A 16,710-nucleotide genomic window follows, 5' to 3' on the forward strand; every position below is an offset into this window, starting at 1 on the left:
CTCTCACACAATATCTTACATCATACATCAACCGATCCTTATCAACTTCTTTCTTATCATTCTTCCTCAACTAAAAAATATCTAGGCTCAAGCCTAACTAAACCTAACTTGTCAAAATAATTTCGTTTCATTATTTTAAAAACAATAAAAACATTTTTATTTAATTTTAATTATAAAATATATAAAATGTTAATATAAACTTATTTTCTATATATATATATATATATTTAATTGTTTAATAGATTAATGGATTAGTCCATAAAGACTTATACCCATCACTCACCTTAAACCATCAAGTACGATCATCACACTTCAATTTCCCCATCTCCTTATTCCCAAAAGCAAACACTCCAAACTAGCAAAGTAACAAAATTCTCCTAAAATTTTTGTAACTTTTCAATAATTTTTATTTTATAAACTTCTATTAATTTTTTAATAATTTTATCTAACTTATTTGTAATTTTTAATAATTTTAAAAATTTATACTATTTTTATATTATTTTATAATATTTAATGATGTTTCAATAATTTTTCTAAAAATTTTCTAATATTTTTATAAACACTTTTATAACATTTATTTTTTATAATTTCTAATAATTTTTATAACTTTTTATAAATTTATAATAAGTTTTTATGAATTTTATAATTTATATTTAAAAAATACTTTTTAGAATTCTAATATTTTTTACTTCATTAATCAATTAAGCCCTCGACGTCATTATTTTCCACGTTAGCTTGTCACGTCAGCTTCCATGTCAACAGTTAACGATCGTCAGGGACTTTAACGAAAATAATGAATTTAAGGCGCTTAATTGGGTATCAATCATGATTCAAAGGGCTCAATTGGATGCACTTTGCAACAAGGGACTTAATTGATATTTTAATTAATTTTAGAAGTTTATTTGACATTTTAGCCTACAATAAATAATGAATTTAAGATTAAACTAATAATAATAACAACTTATATGTAACATGAAGTTAAAATAAAAACAAAATTTTAAATTAGGAGTAAAAGAAAATGAAATAGGTTATAGTATATATATCATATTAAGAATATTAAAAGCAGTCTCATTGTTTATCATGATATTATCATTTTCTCAAGTTAGTATCGAGTTGACTTGTGAGACCAATTTAATCAACAACATTATATATATATATATATATATATATGTATATATATAAACAATGTGAGTGGAACAATTTGTGTAACAACATTGAAATATATAAAGACATTAAAATAAAGATATCAAATTTCAATATTTGTAATATATATATTTTAAAAAGACAAAAGTATTTTAATAATAATACTTTCTTAATAATATAAATTATTTAAAATATGTAAAGTTATATTCGTAATTTCTTCATCCAAGTTGGTGTCACTTAACTCATGACACCAAACTCATCAAGGCTTTAATAATAGTAGAGATTCAAATTTGGTTGATTTTTATTTGGTATTCATATTTTTTAGAATAATTTTATATTTATTATTTTATGGTAATTAAATCATGTTAATTTTTTTTATATTTTAATAAAGAGATAAATATCGAAATTATACATAAATTTTGACAAAATCTAATGTTTCCAAATTATTAACACAATTACTTATATAAAATTATTTTTTGTTTGTATATTGCATACATAAATAATTATATTTATCTAATAAAAATAAATTGATGTATTTATTTCTTTAAATGGACATGATTGAATCAAAATTAAAGTTTCATGTATGCATTTAAGTCACAAGTAAAATTAATGTGTAATTTTAAGAGATAAAAAATTAATGTGTAATTTTAAAATTTATCTCTTATATTAATTATTATATAACATGTAATTCAATAATATTTTTATATTTAATAACAATAAATTCTCATCATTTCAATATGTTTGAACAATCTCATTATAGGTTTTAATCATATCTGCTCTTTTGAGACAATGCTTAAAATTACCCATAGACCCTCCTCAACCCATAAATAGGAAGATAATGCGCTTCAGCGTACTCGAACCCTTATTCTACTGGCAACAATGTTAGTGCCAATCGAACTAAGACTCAATCGACAATAATATATTATATTTAATCACGCTTTCTACACAAAATTTTCAATCAACCCAATTTTTTCAATTAAAACCTTTCCCGAGTAGACCTATCCTTGTTAGGTTTGAACAAAATTTTTTTCATGAGTTGGTCTATTTCTGTTGGAATTCAAATAAAATGATTTTGGAAATTCAGAAGGTTTATGTATTGCTAGTTAACTTGAAATTTTAGTTTGTGTTTCACTGGTTCTAAGGCATGTTGCATGATCAATAATGGATTTGGTATACAAAGATTGCAAATATTTGGTATCCATGTTCATCTGCTGGTGAATTTTGTGATACTGTATCATGCTGCTTTTCAAGAACTATTTCATACACGTACATGAAATTGGATTGATATGAGCTTTCTTTGAATGTTGGATCCTGCTGATGAATAAGTTGTTTCTTTCATCTGTTCCTTTACTGCAATATTATTACATTCTTATGCCCAAGTTTCTGGGTTTACCTTGATATACAATTAGTTGAATTCGTTTTAGTTATAGTTCATTTTAGCAATTAGATGCAGTCAAGCAAAATACTCAATTTTTGCATTACTAGGATATTACTCTATTTACTAATAACATGTTATTCGCTGAAGATATACATATATATATATATATATATATGTCTTACCAACATGTTAAATAGGAAACATAAAAAACTTTCAAAGACGTTCACCTTTATGTTGAGTGCTGGACGTGTGCTTTGGAGCCCATTTTATCCCTAGATTTACTCATTGCTGCATGTTTTCTTATAACATCATTTTTTATGGGCAAAAAATGGATGAGAAGGTTGTTGTATAATTCTTATTTATGGATGGTACCGCAGATTTTAGTTTATCAAGGGACAGATTAGGCATATTTTGTGACAAATTGCCTGCAGATCCTACCCATTTATTTGTAGGATACGATCAAGTTAACAAATGCCTCTTGATGGATGCAGTTCAATGAAATGAAAATTTTTAGGACAAAGCTTGTACTGCTTTAATGTTATATTCAAATTACTTTCTAAATATGTTTTTGAAATGTTTATTACCTGGTATTGGTATTTTCTGGCTTGTATGCATAGGATGATAAATATCCACTGCAGGGAGAAATATAAGCTAGAACATGATCTGTGTCGGTTAAAGTGGAATCTCAAGGTAAGAAATGGAAAACGAGATGTTTGTGTATCTTGATTGCTTACAATTTTGTACATTTGGTGTTTGAAAAATGAGGAATCAACTAAAGCCAAGTGGTTGGAAACTATATAATCAAGCTGTAGTAAAGTTGAAACTTAATGCTAATATGGTATTATGTTCAGTATGATAGTTTTGCTTGGTTACTTGATGCTGTTATTGCTCAATTTGAGGGCCAAAAGTGTTCTAATCCATGCAACTATGTTACTTGAATTTGTGTTGGAACTAAGAAAACAAAATGAATGAAGTTTGACAGGAACTTGAGCTAGAAGGCTCAATGTCTTGCTGAGCAAACAAGAAACTCAGCTTAAGAGCTTGAGTGCAAAACTTAAGTAAAGACCAGAGAATGAAGAAGAATTTTCTAAATAATTTCATTAACAAAGAGTTGAGGCATAATGCCATTACATATACCAGTCAATAAGCTGGTCAAAATAAGCAAATGTCACCTAAACAACTACCTAATACCACTAAGTAGTCTTGAAACTAGTTAAACATAACTTGCACACATAGCTAAGCTAATTTATCAATCTATCAGCACTTAATTACATCAAATATGTTACCAACTTAGTTAAAATCTAACTAAGCAACAAAAAAAATTAACTTGAAGTAACAAGATCAACAGCATTAGCTTCAGCTGCAACTGCATGGCTCGGGCAGCTTCTCTGCTTCTTGTCTGCATGCAGGCTAGCTTCAACACTCCTTGGCTTGCATGCTGCAAACTCTCATTTTGGCTCTCAAATCCTTAAACCTTGACATACAAAGAGGCTTTGTCAAGATATCAGCAAGCTGATCCTCAGAACTGTAATGAATCAGTTTTACTTCTTGAAATTGTTCCATTTCCCTAACAAAATGAAACTTTATCTTGAAATGCTTGGTTCTCCCATGAAATACTGGATTCTTTGCAATTGCAACAGTAGATTGGTTGTCACATTTGATCTCTATTTCTTCCCTTTGGTGTAGATTCAAATCTTCCATGATTTTTCTTAGCCAAATTGCTTGGTTAACAGCTCCTGCAGCTGCAACATACTCTGCCTCAGCTGTCGATTGAGCTACAACACTTTGCTTCTTTGAACTCCAACAAAAAATAGCTGAACCAAGGGTAAACAGATATCCTGAAGTACTTTTCATGTCATCAATCGATCCAGCCCAATCACTATCAGCATAACCAAGTAGCTTCATGCTATCAACTTTGGTGTACATCATTCCAAAGCTTAGTGTACCTTTTATGTACCGGAGAACTCTTTTGGCAGCTTGAAAATGACTTGCATTGCAACAATGCATGAATCTAGATAGCAAACTGACAACAAACATGATGTCTAGTCTTGTGGCTATCAAGTAGAGTAAACATCCAACCAAAATTCTGTAGGTTAACTCATCTACTTTCTCAAAATCACCTTGGCTGGTCAGCTTTTCTCCAACAGCAACTGGTATGCTTGTTGCTTTACAATTTAGCGCGGAGAACTTGTTCAGAATATTCAAGGCAAACGCCTTTTGACTCAAGAAAATTCCGTGCTGAGCCTGTGACACTTCCATGCTAAGGAAGTATGACATTTGTCCCAAGTCTGTCATCTCGAACATCCTATCCATCTTGCCTTTAAAATCAACCAACATGATCTTATTTCTTCTAGTTACCAGCAGGTCATCCACATACAAAGAGACTATGAGCTGTGTTTCATCACCTTTCTTCTTCACATACAAGGTTGGCTCACTGATGCTTCTCTCAAACCCCAAGCTAGCCAGGTAGCTGTCGATTCTGTCATACCAGGTTCTTGGTGCCTATTTTAAGCCATACAAGGCATTCTTCAGCTTGTACACGTTATCTTCCTTGCCAGCTACTTTGAAAGCTTCAGGCTGTTCAACATAGATTTCTTCATCAAGAAAACCATTGAGGAAGGCAGATTTTACATCGAGTTGATGTATCTTCAATTTCTACTATGCAGCCAAAGCAACTAGCAGCTTAATTGTATCAAGCCTAGCCACTGGTACAAATGTTTCAAAGTAGTCAATGCCATACTTCTGACTAAATCCCTTCACTACCAGCCTTGCCTTCAGCTTGTTCAGAGTTCCATTAGCATTGTGCTTGGCTCGAAACACCCATTTCACTCTTATGACTTTTTTGTTGGTTGGTCTTGCAACTAACTCCCAGGTTTGGTTCTTATCAATCATTTTCATTTCATCGAGCATGGCTTGTTTCCATCCTTGTTGAGATCCAGCTTCTTCAAAGCAAGTTGGTTCCACAGCAGCCACATTTGCTCTTGTATAAATTTCAGCCAGTGGTCTGGTTCCCCTGACTGGCTCATCATCAATGTCTATTTCAGGATCATTTTGATCACCTTCAGTCTGATCTGTCACCAGGTCTTTAGCACCACATTCTGGTTCATTCCTATCCCAGTTCCAGCTTGATTTATCATCAAACACTACATCTCTGCTCACAAAAACCCTATTGGATGTAGGATCTAGAATCCTATAGCCTTTCTTGACACTGCTGTAGCCCACTAAGGTGCCAGGTTGAGCCTTCTTGGCCAACTTGTCTTTTTTTACTGCTGGAACATGTGCATAACATATGCATCCAAAGACCCTCAAGTGAGCTAATAATGGCTTGAACCCAAACCAGGCCTTAAATGGTGTTTTTTAAACCAAAGCCTTGGTTGGTAGCCTGTTTTGAAGATAGACTGCAGTGTTGACCACTTCAGCCCAAAAAATCTTAGGAAATTCCTTTCAAACATTAGGCATCTGGCCATATCCATCAAAGTTTGATTCTTCCTTTCACTGACACCATTTTGTTGAGGTGTGTAGGTGTCGGTGAGCTGGTGCTTGATTCCTGCTTCATCACAAAAGCCCTCAAACCTTGCTGAAGTCTATTTTGTGCCATTATCAAACCTTAGTGCCTTGAGCTTGCAACCTGATTTTGTTTCTACTGTAGCATTGAATTTCCAAAATACTGAGGCCATTTCTGACTTATGCTTTAAGAAGTAAACCAAGCAAAACCTTGAGTAATTATCAATAAAAAGGATGAAACATCTACTACCATTCCATTCAAGGACTGTGTCTTCATAGGGCCACACAAATCAGTGTGGACTAACTGCAACTTTTCTGAGGCTCTCCATGCCTTCTTCAAAGGAAATGGCTATCTAGCTTGCTTTCCTAGCTGACACACTTCACAAACATCATTTTTCTCAACTGATATTGTGAAGTTTTCAACCAAGTCCCTTTTGGTTAACTGAACCAGCGACTTGTAGTTGGCATGGCCTAACCTTTTGTCCCATGGCTTAGACTCATCTAAGACAATTGTGTAGGCATTGCTTGAACTTTTGTTTCAGTCCACAACAAAACTTCTGTCAGCCATGGTCACTGACATGAGTTTGGATCCACTTGGATCACTAATCAAGCATTCATTTTCTCTAAACACAACTGAATAACCTTTTTCAAGCAGCTGAGCTATACTAAGTAGCTTTCTATCAATTTCAGGTACAAACAAGACGTTTGAAACAAGTTTGATACCTGTAGGAGTGTCAATTAGCACATCTCCCTTGCCTTTTGCTTTGATGAAGTGTCCATTGCCAACTTTTACCCTTGTTTTGAAACTTTTATCTATGTTCATGAAAATAGCAGCATTAGGGGTCATGTGGTTTGTGCAACCACAGTCAATCAACCATCCTTTTGTGGCTTTTCTTTTGGTAGCTGAATAAGAGACTGCAAAGACCTACTCTTCTTGTTCACAGCCTTCTTCTGCCACTTGAGCTTCAGCTCTAGGTTGTTGAAGCTTCTTTTGATTCAGCCTACCTTTGTTTCTGCAAACCTTTTCAACATGACCCATCTTTTTGCAGATTTTGAACTGCACATCAAGCCTGAACCAGCAGTTTGCTCTTGGATGACTGAGCCTTTTGTAATGTGGGCAATGTGGATGTTTTCTTCTTACTTCATCTCTCTTAGGCTTGTTTGACCAAATATTTTTCCCTTTGTAGCCAGAGGAGCTCGAGGTTGGTCTGCTCTTGGCTTGGAAGGCACCTTCTTGATGCTCTTCCTATCTGCTGGCTCTTTTTTGCTCTTGAGCATAAAGAGCATTGATCAGCTCAATTAAAGAGATGCTTGACAGATCTCTTAAGTCTTCAAGGGATGAGATCTTGGCTTCATATCTCTCAGGCAAGGTTGCAATAACCTTTTCCACAATTCTTGCTTCACTAAACTAATCCCCAAGTAATTTGATGCTGTTCACAATAGACATGATCCTGTCTGAGTATTGCTTCACTGTTTCTTCTTCCTTCATCTTTAAATTTTCAAAGTCCTTTCTCAACTTCAAAAGTTATTGCTGTCTCGTTCTTTTAGTCCCTTGAAACTCCTCCTTGAGCTTATCCCAGGCCTGTTTTGGAGACTCACAAGCCATGATCTTTGTGAAAATCACATCAGACACACTATTTTGGATGCATAACATGGCCTTGTATCTCTTGGCTCTATCATCAGAGTGCTGCCTGATCTGAGATACTGTAGGATTGGATCTCACGGGTGGTGGTTCAACATTCGAGTTGAAAACCTCCCACAAGTTGAATGCCTACAGGTAGGTCTTCATTTTCACTACCCAAATGTGGTAGCCTTCACCATTGAACACTGGTGTGAAGCTGGAGAAAATCCGGATGAAGACATGGTTTTGAGGATTAAAAAATGACAGGCCCAATAAGAAAATGAGCTATTGATACCAATTTTTGGAACTAAGAAAACAAAATGAATGAAGTTTGACAGGAGCTTGAGCTAGAAGGCTCAATGTCTTGCTGAGCAAACAAGAAACTCAACTTAAGAGCTTGAGTGCAAAACTTAAGTAAAGACCAGAGAATGAAGAAGAATTTTCTAAATAATTTCATTAACAAAGAGTTGAGGCATAATACCATTACATATACCAGTCAATAAGCTGGTCAAAATAAGCAAATGTCACCTAAACAACTACCTACTACCACTAAGTAGTCTTGAAACTAGTTAAACATAACTTGCACACATAGCTAAGCTAATTTATCAATCTATCAGCACTTAATTACATCAAATATGTTACCAAATTAGTTAAAACCTAACTAAGCAACAAAAAAATTAACTTGAAGTAACAAGATTAGTAGCATTAGCTTTAGCTACAACTGCATGCAGGCCAACTTCAACAATTTGGGTGGAGTGTCAAAAACAAGTATGTTCAATGTTTTAAAGTTCTTTTCTATTAAACTTTAAGGGTTCTTGGAAGATCATATCCCATACTTTATACTTATATGTTGAGTATCAGTCAAGGACATTTTCAAGAAAAATAAAGAGACAACATGGCGGATACTAACTGAGTTGTAATTGTAATCTGCAACTTTTGGGTATAAGAATTTCATTTTCTGTAGGTTTTAATTTTTGGGATTTCTCTACTCCTATTAAAGTAGCAATGCATATGCATTTATCTATCCCTTCAAGATTCATAACAATTGGTTATTTGACTCAATTTTCACCAATGCTTATTGCTTATGCAATTCAAATATTGAACCTACTTGTCCTCTAGGGCTTTTTGAAGTTCAATGCCTTCATATTTCAGTCCATGATTGAACACCATTTGAAGGTTTTTGTCCTTCATGATCATTCTTGACTTAAGTTTTATCCAAATTGAAGATTCCTTGAATGATACCCAAAGCTTGAAGGTTCCACTGTTCCACCAAATCTAAATGTATCACCAATATGGTCAGATTTAGCTGGTTTGACATCACTGGATTCACATTACAACTTTTGTTTTAATGAGATCAGGTGAACCATTGAAAATGGCAGAAGTAGCTGTTGAAGGTAGGCTTCTTTCCACACAGAAAATTGAGCGAATTTCTTGCAACCTCACTGCTTTGCTTTCGTTTCCGGTTTGGCTGATATTTTACCAACGGAGACTCTCATTTGGAAGTTGAAGTTGATTAAATCATTTTCCATAGCTTTTGAAAGAGGCCATGTTTCTTATTTGGACTCAAATTGTGCAATGACAACCGTGTGAGCTCTTTAAGGTTATAATGTCATACTCAAAACAAAATTGCAATTATGGATAGGATTTAATGGTGGCATGGTAGGTTTGCTGATTTACTATCATGATCTTCGATATTCTAACAGTTCTCTTGATTTAATACAGCGGTTGTCATTTTTACAGTTCGCTTGATTTTAAGATCGCGACCTTCGATATTCTAACAGTTCGCTTGATTTAATATTGCGACTGTCATTTTTACGGTCCACTTAATTTAAGATTGCGACCTTTGATATTCTAATAGTTTGCTCGATTTAATATTGTGGCTGTCATTTTTACGGTTCACTCGATTTAAGATCGCGACCTTCAATATTTTAACAATTCAATTGATTTAATATCGCAGCTGTCATTTTTACGGTTCGTTCGACTTAAGATCGCAACCTTCGATATTTTAACAGTTCACTTGATTTAATTTCGCTTCTATAATTTTTACGGTTCGTTGATTTAAGATCGCAACCTTCGATATTCTAACAGTTTGCTAATTTCTTCGACAAGGTGAGGGACAAAATTCTACTTACAGAAAATATGGTTCGCGATATTCTACGATATAATTTTGTACTCTTGTACCACATTATCGGACAACAAAATTTACTCAGAAAAGTTTCAAGTTAAAACCTATATAGTAAGTCCCCAATGAAACGTTCCACGCATGTAAGTTTATTTCAGAAGAGTCACTTTATAACTCTTCTTCAACAAGGTGGAGGACAAATTGTTAGACAATTAAAATAAAATAAAATATATTATAACCCAACCCAAAGTTTGACCCTAAGTTCGACTCAAAATTCGACTTGGAAAACCCTTCTTAAATGTACCTCTAGGGACTCTTTGGGAGGGGGGAGGCACTCCAAACCACCAATTTTGGATCTTCTTCTTCTTTGCTTCTTGAAACTTTCTATCCTTCCTCACTTCCATTGATACTGTATATCAATAAATATATTGATATAAAATATATATTATTATTTTTAAATAATAATATGAATTTTTTTGGGCGAGCTAAACTTGAATTCTTTTTAAATTCGACCTCAACCTGACTTATAAATACCTTTAAAATATTCTATTGCAATATTAAATTAGCCTTAGTAGTATATTTTTCTTTCTTTAAAGGAAGAGGAGAAAATATTATTCTGGACGTAAGAATTACAGGGAAATTAAATTTCATATAAAATCTAACAAAAGAAAACAAAAAAAAAAATTAAACTTTGGAAGCATTTCAATCACCATATATCTGCCAATTGTTTGAAGAAATGTCCTTCGTTGAAATATCTTCAAATAGATAATTAAAATGGCAGAAGTAAATACACAACACTTCTTTAACTTCTTCCTTCTAGGCATGAAGGCTTCTATTGCTCATTGGTAGCATGTCACAGGTGCTTCATTTGCGGCACAGTCGGGTGAAATTGCCATAAAGGCTCAATGATTCTCAAGTTCATTTGCCACTGGCAAACATTCCACAAAACAATGATAATCAGTGTACGGAAAAATCACAAATTGAGGTAACATGGGTTTAGAATTTGTTGAGTATGGATCGACTCATTCGTCAGAAATCTTCGAACTGTCATCCGTCGGGTAGCTGGCCAAGCCCCTAACATCTGAAGGTATTATCCCATAGTGGAGGGTTTTGTACCCTATGCTTTGCCAAGAGCCAATGTGCCATGAGCAATTGCCCTGAGGTTCTAGTTTAAAAAGTCGAAAGCACCTCGAATGTACGTGGACGTACGACCATCCACCAAGAGGTGACATGAGTGTCTCATCGGTAGGGTTTGAACTCCTCCTCTTGGTGGATGGTCATACATCTATATATGGTCGAGGAACTCTCGACTCTATGAACCAAGCCCTCAAGGTGGTTGTTGACGCCACGTTGGCTCTTAGTAGAGTAATGGGGACAAACTCCTCAATCGAGGGACAATACTTTCGGTTGATTGGATCCAGTTGATTACTTGGTGGATGACACTTTAAAGACATCTCTTGAAAGAGTTAACTGACCCTTAACAAAATCATAATCCTCTAAACATATAACAAAAACTAGAAAGAAATGAACATATCATAATGAACACATATTAATGGATAAAGCTGGTCCCATATTTGTGTTTTTAAAATCTATGATATCTCACCGTCTTGATTTTGTTACTATGTTATCCAAAATTTTTATTTTTATATTGAAATACTTTTATCTAAAACCTATTTAGACATATAAATCTAATAATTAGGGGTGAGTATTCGATCGAGTCGAGTCGAAATGAGTAAAAAATTTTCGAGTTAGTCGAGTTGACAAATTCTATTTTAGCAACCAAACTTAATTTAATTTTTTTTTTGAATCGAATAGAGTCAATAATTTTCGAGTCAAACCGAGTCGAGTTAACGAATCCTATTATTTATACTTAATGTTGTGTTTAGATGGACCGATTATTTAACTAGTAGACAAAGTACAAGATTATTTAACTACATGAACAATATAATGATTTTGATTTTTAACTTAATGGGTAAACATTTATCAAAAAGACGTAATTTTGCCTTTTAACTTAATTATTTTGAATTTAATTTTTAAAAAGTAAACATTTATCAAAATGAAGAAGTTTTGTCTTTTCTTATTCGGATTTTCGGATAACTCAAATTGTGTAATTCATATTCAAGTTAAACTGAAAACTTAATTTTTATTTGAGTTTATCTAAATAACTTGATTAACTCAAATAACTCGAACTATTTAATTCAAAATTTTAAAATTTTTTTGAGTTTTTCAATTGAATAAAATTTTGCTCACTCCTACTAATAATTAAAGAACTTGGGAAAAAAGGAAAATTATATTCATTTATGACACATACCAATCCATATTCAATCCAAACCTAATGTGCTTTCCACTAACATTATACCAAAACTAAAAAATGGCTAAAAGAAACATGAGTAAAGAAATTCTACAATTTCTCTCACCATCATCCTATTCTTGGTAGTTCATTTAGCCAACCAAAGCAATAAGAAAAATCCATGATCACAATTGTAAGATTTCTATTCTTTTAGTAACAAAAGTATAGTGGAACTAAGAGTGTAATTGAGCAAAGGATAAGTTATAAAAGTTTTAAGCTTATCTCAACATTAGGCCAAACTTCCTTCGAAATTATTTTTGATTTTTTGAAAGTAATTAATTTAATCAATTTCGAAATTGAGAAGGATTGAAAATATTTTTTACCAATATTTTTCCAAATCGGATAAAAAATTGTAAAATCAAATTGAAAACATGGAAGGGGATTATAATTATAGAATAAAATTACCTTTAGATGATTGAGGAACAACAATAACATGCACGGCTGCATTGTTGGGAGGAAGATGCAATCGAAGTGGAGACAGCTTGCCATTCAAAGGGTTACGTGAACAAATCCAAATGTCCTCATTCACCCCCGTTTCCACCTTCAAAATTTTCTTCAATTCCTCAACCCCACTGCCTTTAAATGTGAAGGTTCGTTCCCCGATTTTCTTATCAACATCACCATTTTCATCAACTACTTCATACCTAATTTTCCTTCCTTCAAATGCCGCGGGTGAACCCTTAGTTGAGTCACCACTCTACATATGAAAAAACAAAAACAATTCAATAAAAAAATATTATATTGTAAGAAAAATGTATGGATTGCCAATCACGCCATTAACTCAGTAATAAACTTGTGTGGATTTCAAGTTGATTGACATGAGATTTAGGGTTCGATCCCTATATTTGTAAATCTTTTCTCCTTTCTCTATTATAATATAATTGTTTACTTATATAAAGAAAAATGCATGGATTAAATGAAAAGCATGCATGTTTATGAAACCTCAAGTCCAGGGCCCCTAAGTGAGATTTCTGAAGGTGAGCCAGGATCATCCGAATTTGAGTTATTATCCTCTTCATTATCCGAACACTGCTCCGAAGTTGTTGTTTCCAAAGGAGGAGGAGGAAGCAGAGCACGTGGCTTATGTATCATAACATCAACAGTCCAAAGAATCCAATCTTGGGTCACCGATCGATGCGGAATATCATGTGTAATGTGACCCCTCCAAGGTGGGAGCTTCGCGTTGGCTCGCAAATACCGGCCGTAACGTGTCATGAACCTAACTTGAACGCCTTCCCTAATGGGTTCCCATTCCACCGAAGAATCCAGTCTTCTCGGCAACGTTTGCAGCACTTTTTTCCCTCTCATTCCGATAAGAAGCGGCATGTTCGAAGCCGTCAAGTATTTCCCGAAACAGCTTTTGAGACGAATATGGATTGGGCTTGAATCGACGAACTCCACTGCCCACCGTGAGTTCCTCGACGACCCATCTCGGTCTTGTCCAACGGTTTCCTGATCATTTTCAGCGATTAAGTATTTGTCATGGTGGCTACATAAACGAACAACGCTAGCTTTCTGAAAGATTTCCATGGCCACCACTCTAAATCAAATTAACAAAAATCTATTTGTAAGCAAACGCTACAATCCAAAGTTATAATGTGTCATTGATGAAAAATATTATCAAAATCTCTTACCTGAATCTAAGATGATCAAGAACTCACCAAGAGTAGATATTGTTTGGCAGAAAGGAAATTGAGGAAGCTTGATGGCCTAACAAGTTTTATATTGTTGACGAGGAGACAAGAGAGACCGAAATTTAAGCAGCCAAATTTTAATGGAAAATAGGCATACAAAATTGTTTCTCATGTCTCAAACCTGTCCATTATTTTCGGTATATATCTTTACTATATATATAACGATATGCCATGCAATTTCAATACGTTTAAAACAGCTAATAATACCTATTGAAGCTTTAAAATCTCATCTTCACTCTATTTTTTTACATTTATTTTGGTTATAATCAATAATAGATAATTCTGATTAGAGACAGAATCCTACAATTCAAAAGATGCCAATGAAGCATTGTTTGACTAACAGGATATCTACATGTAAACGTAGAAGAATGTATACATAATTGTAGAAAACAAACAACTTTCCCATCGGCTAAACTCGATTCTAGATATAATCGAAATTTAGTACGATCTCAGACAAAAAAGAAAATGCTTTATGTTTGAATGTGCATTTGTGATGAGGTGAATATAAAAATTTCAATATCTTGAGATTATACGAATCAAAACATAATCTTGGAATAAAACGATTTGTATAATAATAAAGTTACATAATGCTGAAGTTGAATCAACCATCGTTTGTTCTACGTGCCCTTAATGATGGAGATTACAAATTTTTTTATATTTAATTTTTAAATTGTAACTCTAATAGATAAATAGAGCATCACTTTATATATGATCAATTTTTAATCTAATATATAGGTTTTAATTAGGAATGCAAGGAGTAAACCCTTGAACTACTAGTTCAAAAATGACAATCAATGAGTGGACATCTCTACAAAACCTCTAAATGAAAATCAACTAAAATTGTCGACATAGAATTCGAAGACTTCTTAACTCAACAATGGAACTTGAAAAGGATTTAAAATTCTTAAAACAAATAAAGAATCCCTCATTTAATTCCACAACATTTTAGCAAAAGTGAAAGAAAAATTTCATCAAACAGCCTTTTAGAGGCATTTAAATGGAAATTAAAAATATATAAAAATTAGTTTGAATTTAAATCCTAATTTTCTTTAATAATGTTTAAATAAAAATATTTAGAATAAATTACCTAGTTGATTACCCAAAAATAAATCTTTTCAACTTCGTCACCATCATTAATTTTTTTTTCATTTGAACCACTCAATCGTCAACTCCATTATGACATCTGACGTAGCATGACATATCATCAATTTTTACTACTATTCATCTTCTTCATCACCACATTATCTTCTTCCTTTAACATCAAACTTTGGGAATTTCTAAAATGTTGCCTAGAAATTAACAAAAGAAAATCCGGCAGCTAAAAATCATATTTACATTGATTCATGCTGACCCTAAAATAATTCACCCAAAAAATAAAGGAAAGAAAATAGTGAAATTTCATATTTTAACAAATAAAACCATCACCCCAAAACATGCTTATCTCAAGAAATAAATGTCTCCAAGGCTGGCTTTTAAATCCAACCATTGCCCTTCATCAAACTCCACTGTGCTTTCCACCACCTTAACCTCCAACGAAGCAAATAACTCTACAATCTCTACCACTTCCACCGTCAACACCACCCTCCCTTTCCCCCAATTCGGGAACCTCTTTTTTGCATTTCTTCATTTCATACCCCAATCTCTCCCCAGCCTTCTTAACCTTCTCCATCACCTCATCCAACTCCATTGAAGTAGTATACCTATTTTCCTTCCTATTAACATCATTCCCTCCTTAAAAAAAGACTTAATAAATCCAACCCCGTAAACAAATACATTATGAAAAAAACATTATCTTCATTGGTTTTACATGTTTTCCAGTGTTTGATAGCAGGAAAATATTTTCCTTTTGTAAAACCAATTCCGCAACACGGGAAAACCTATTACAAATTTGGGGAAAATGTCTTACGCTTTTGAACTCGGTAAGACATTTTCCGGAAAATGACGCCTTCTTCTCCCCTTTCCCTTCCCCTTGGGTTGCAAATCAGTTTGGTCAAGGACCTCTTCCGGTTCCTCCTTAATCCAGGTAAGGCTCCTTCTTCTTCTTCCGTTCTTCATTCCTTTTTCTTCTTCTGATCTTCATCTTCTCTTCTCAGCATATTCTGTTTTGTTTCCTCTCTTTCTCTCTTTCTCAGGCAATTTTACCATGAATTCTTCGCCGGGTCTTGGCTTAAGGCGATGGTCATTATTTGATTTCTAACATTTTTATTTTAATGAATTATGCTGATTGTCATCAAATTGAGAGAAAGTATAGTAGCCGATGAAGATTACAGATTATCTATTGGGCTATTAACCTCCTATTTGGGTGACTTTTCTTGCTGGATGATATTTTGGTTATATTTTGGTTATATACAGATGGTTGATTATGTCATTTAAGCATATATTCTTCATAAATCTCTCTTTGAAAAAAAAAAAGAAAAAAGAACTTTCTCCAGTTCAATGGTGTTATTCAATGACTACCTTTTTACTATGCAGGTCTTGATATCGCCATAGATATGATTATGGAGCCATCATCCTACTAGGTAATCATTTTGGATTTGGTTTTAGCTATTACACAAGCTTCTGAATATAAAATGCTAACATCACACAACTTACTTTTTTTTTTTTGATAAATCACACAACTTACTATCAAATGAATATACAAGGGAACATCTTTGTGGCCAATGTCTAATCCCTTGCTCAAATTACCAGTGATGCTATGGACTTGTGATAGTTCACTATTTGTCTGCTAGGTGAGCAGATATGGAAGAGACCAAAGCTCTTCCCCAAAACGTAGATGGATAGGATAAGATGTGGACTAGGGTAATCTTTTATATGAAACAGAGTATTCATTGATGGTTTATTGCATTGCCTCTAGTGAGATTCATAGGCATCTTCACTAAATGTATATCATATGATAAC

General features: G+C 33.5%; 1 protein-coding gene across 1 annotated transcript; it reads right to left on the bottom strand.

Moving 5' to 3' along the window:
• Nucleotides 1-10,479: 10,479 nt before the first annotated feature.
• LOC105768180 (uncharacterized) lies at nt 10,480-13,648 on the bottom strand. The gene is made up of 3 exons (XM_012587960.2): nt 13,061-13,648; nt 12,524-12,815; nt 10,480-10,696 (listed from the first exon to the last, which is right to left on the bottom strand). Exons 1-3 carry the CDS (start codon nt 13,646-13,648, stop codon nt 10,671-10,673), a joined length of 906 nt encoding a protein of 301 aa, XP_012443414.1. The 3' UTR covers nt 10,480-10,670.
• Nucleotides 13,649-16,710: the final 3,062 nt, after the last annotated feature.

Source organism: Gossypium raimondii, chromosome 7 (genome assembly GCF_025698545.1).
Source record: "Gossypium raimondii isolate GPD5lz chromosome 7, ASM2569854v1, whole genome shotgun sequence".
Classification (NCBI taxonomy): Eukaryota; Viridiplantae; Streptophyta; class Magnoliopsida; order Malvales; family Malvaceae; genus Gossypium; species Gossypium raimondii.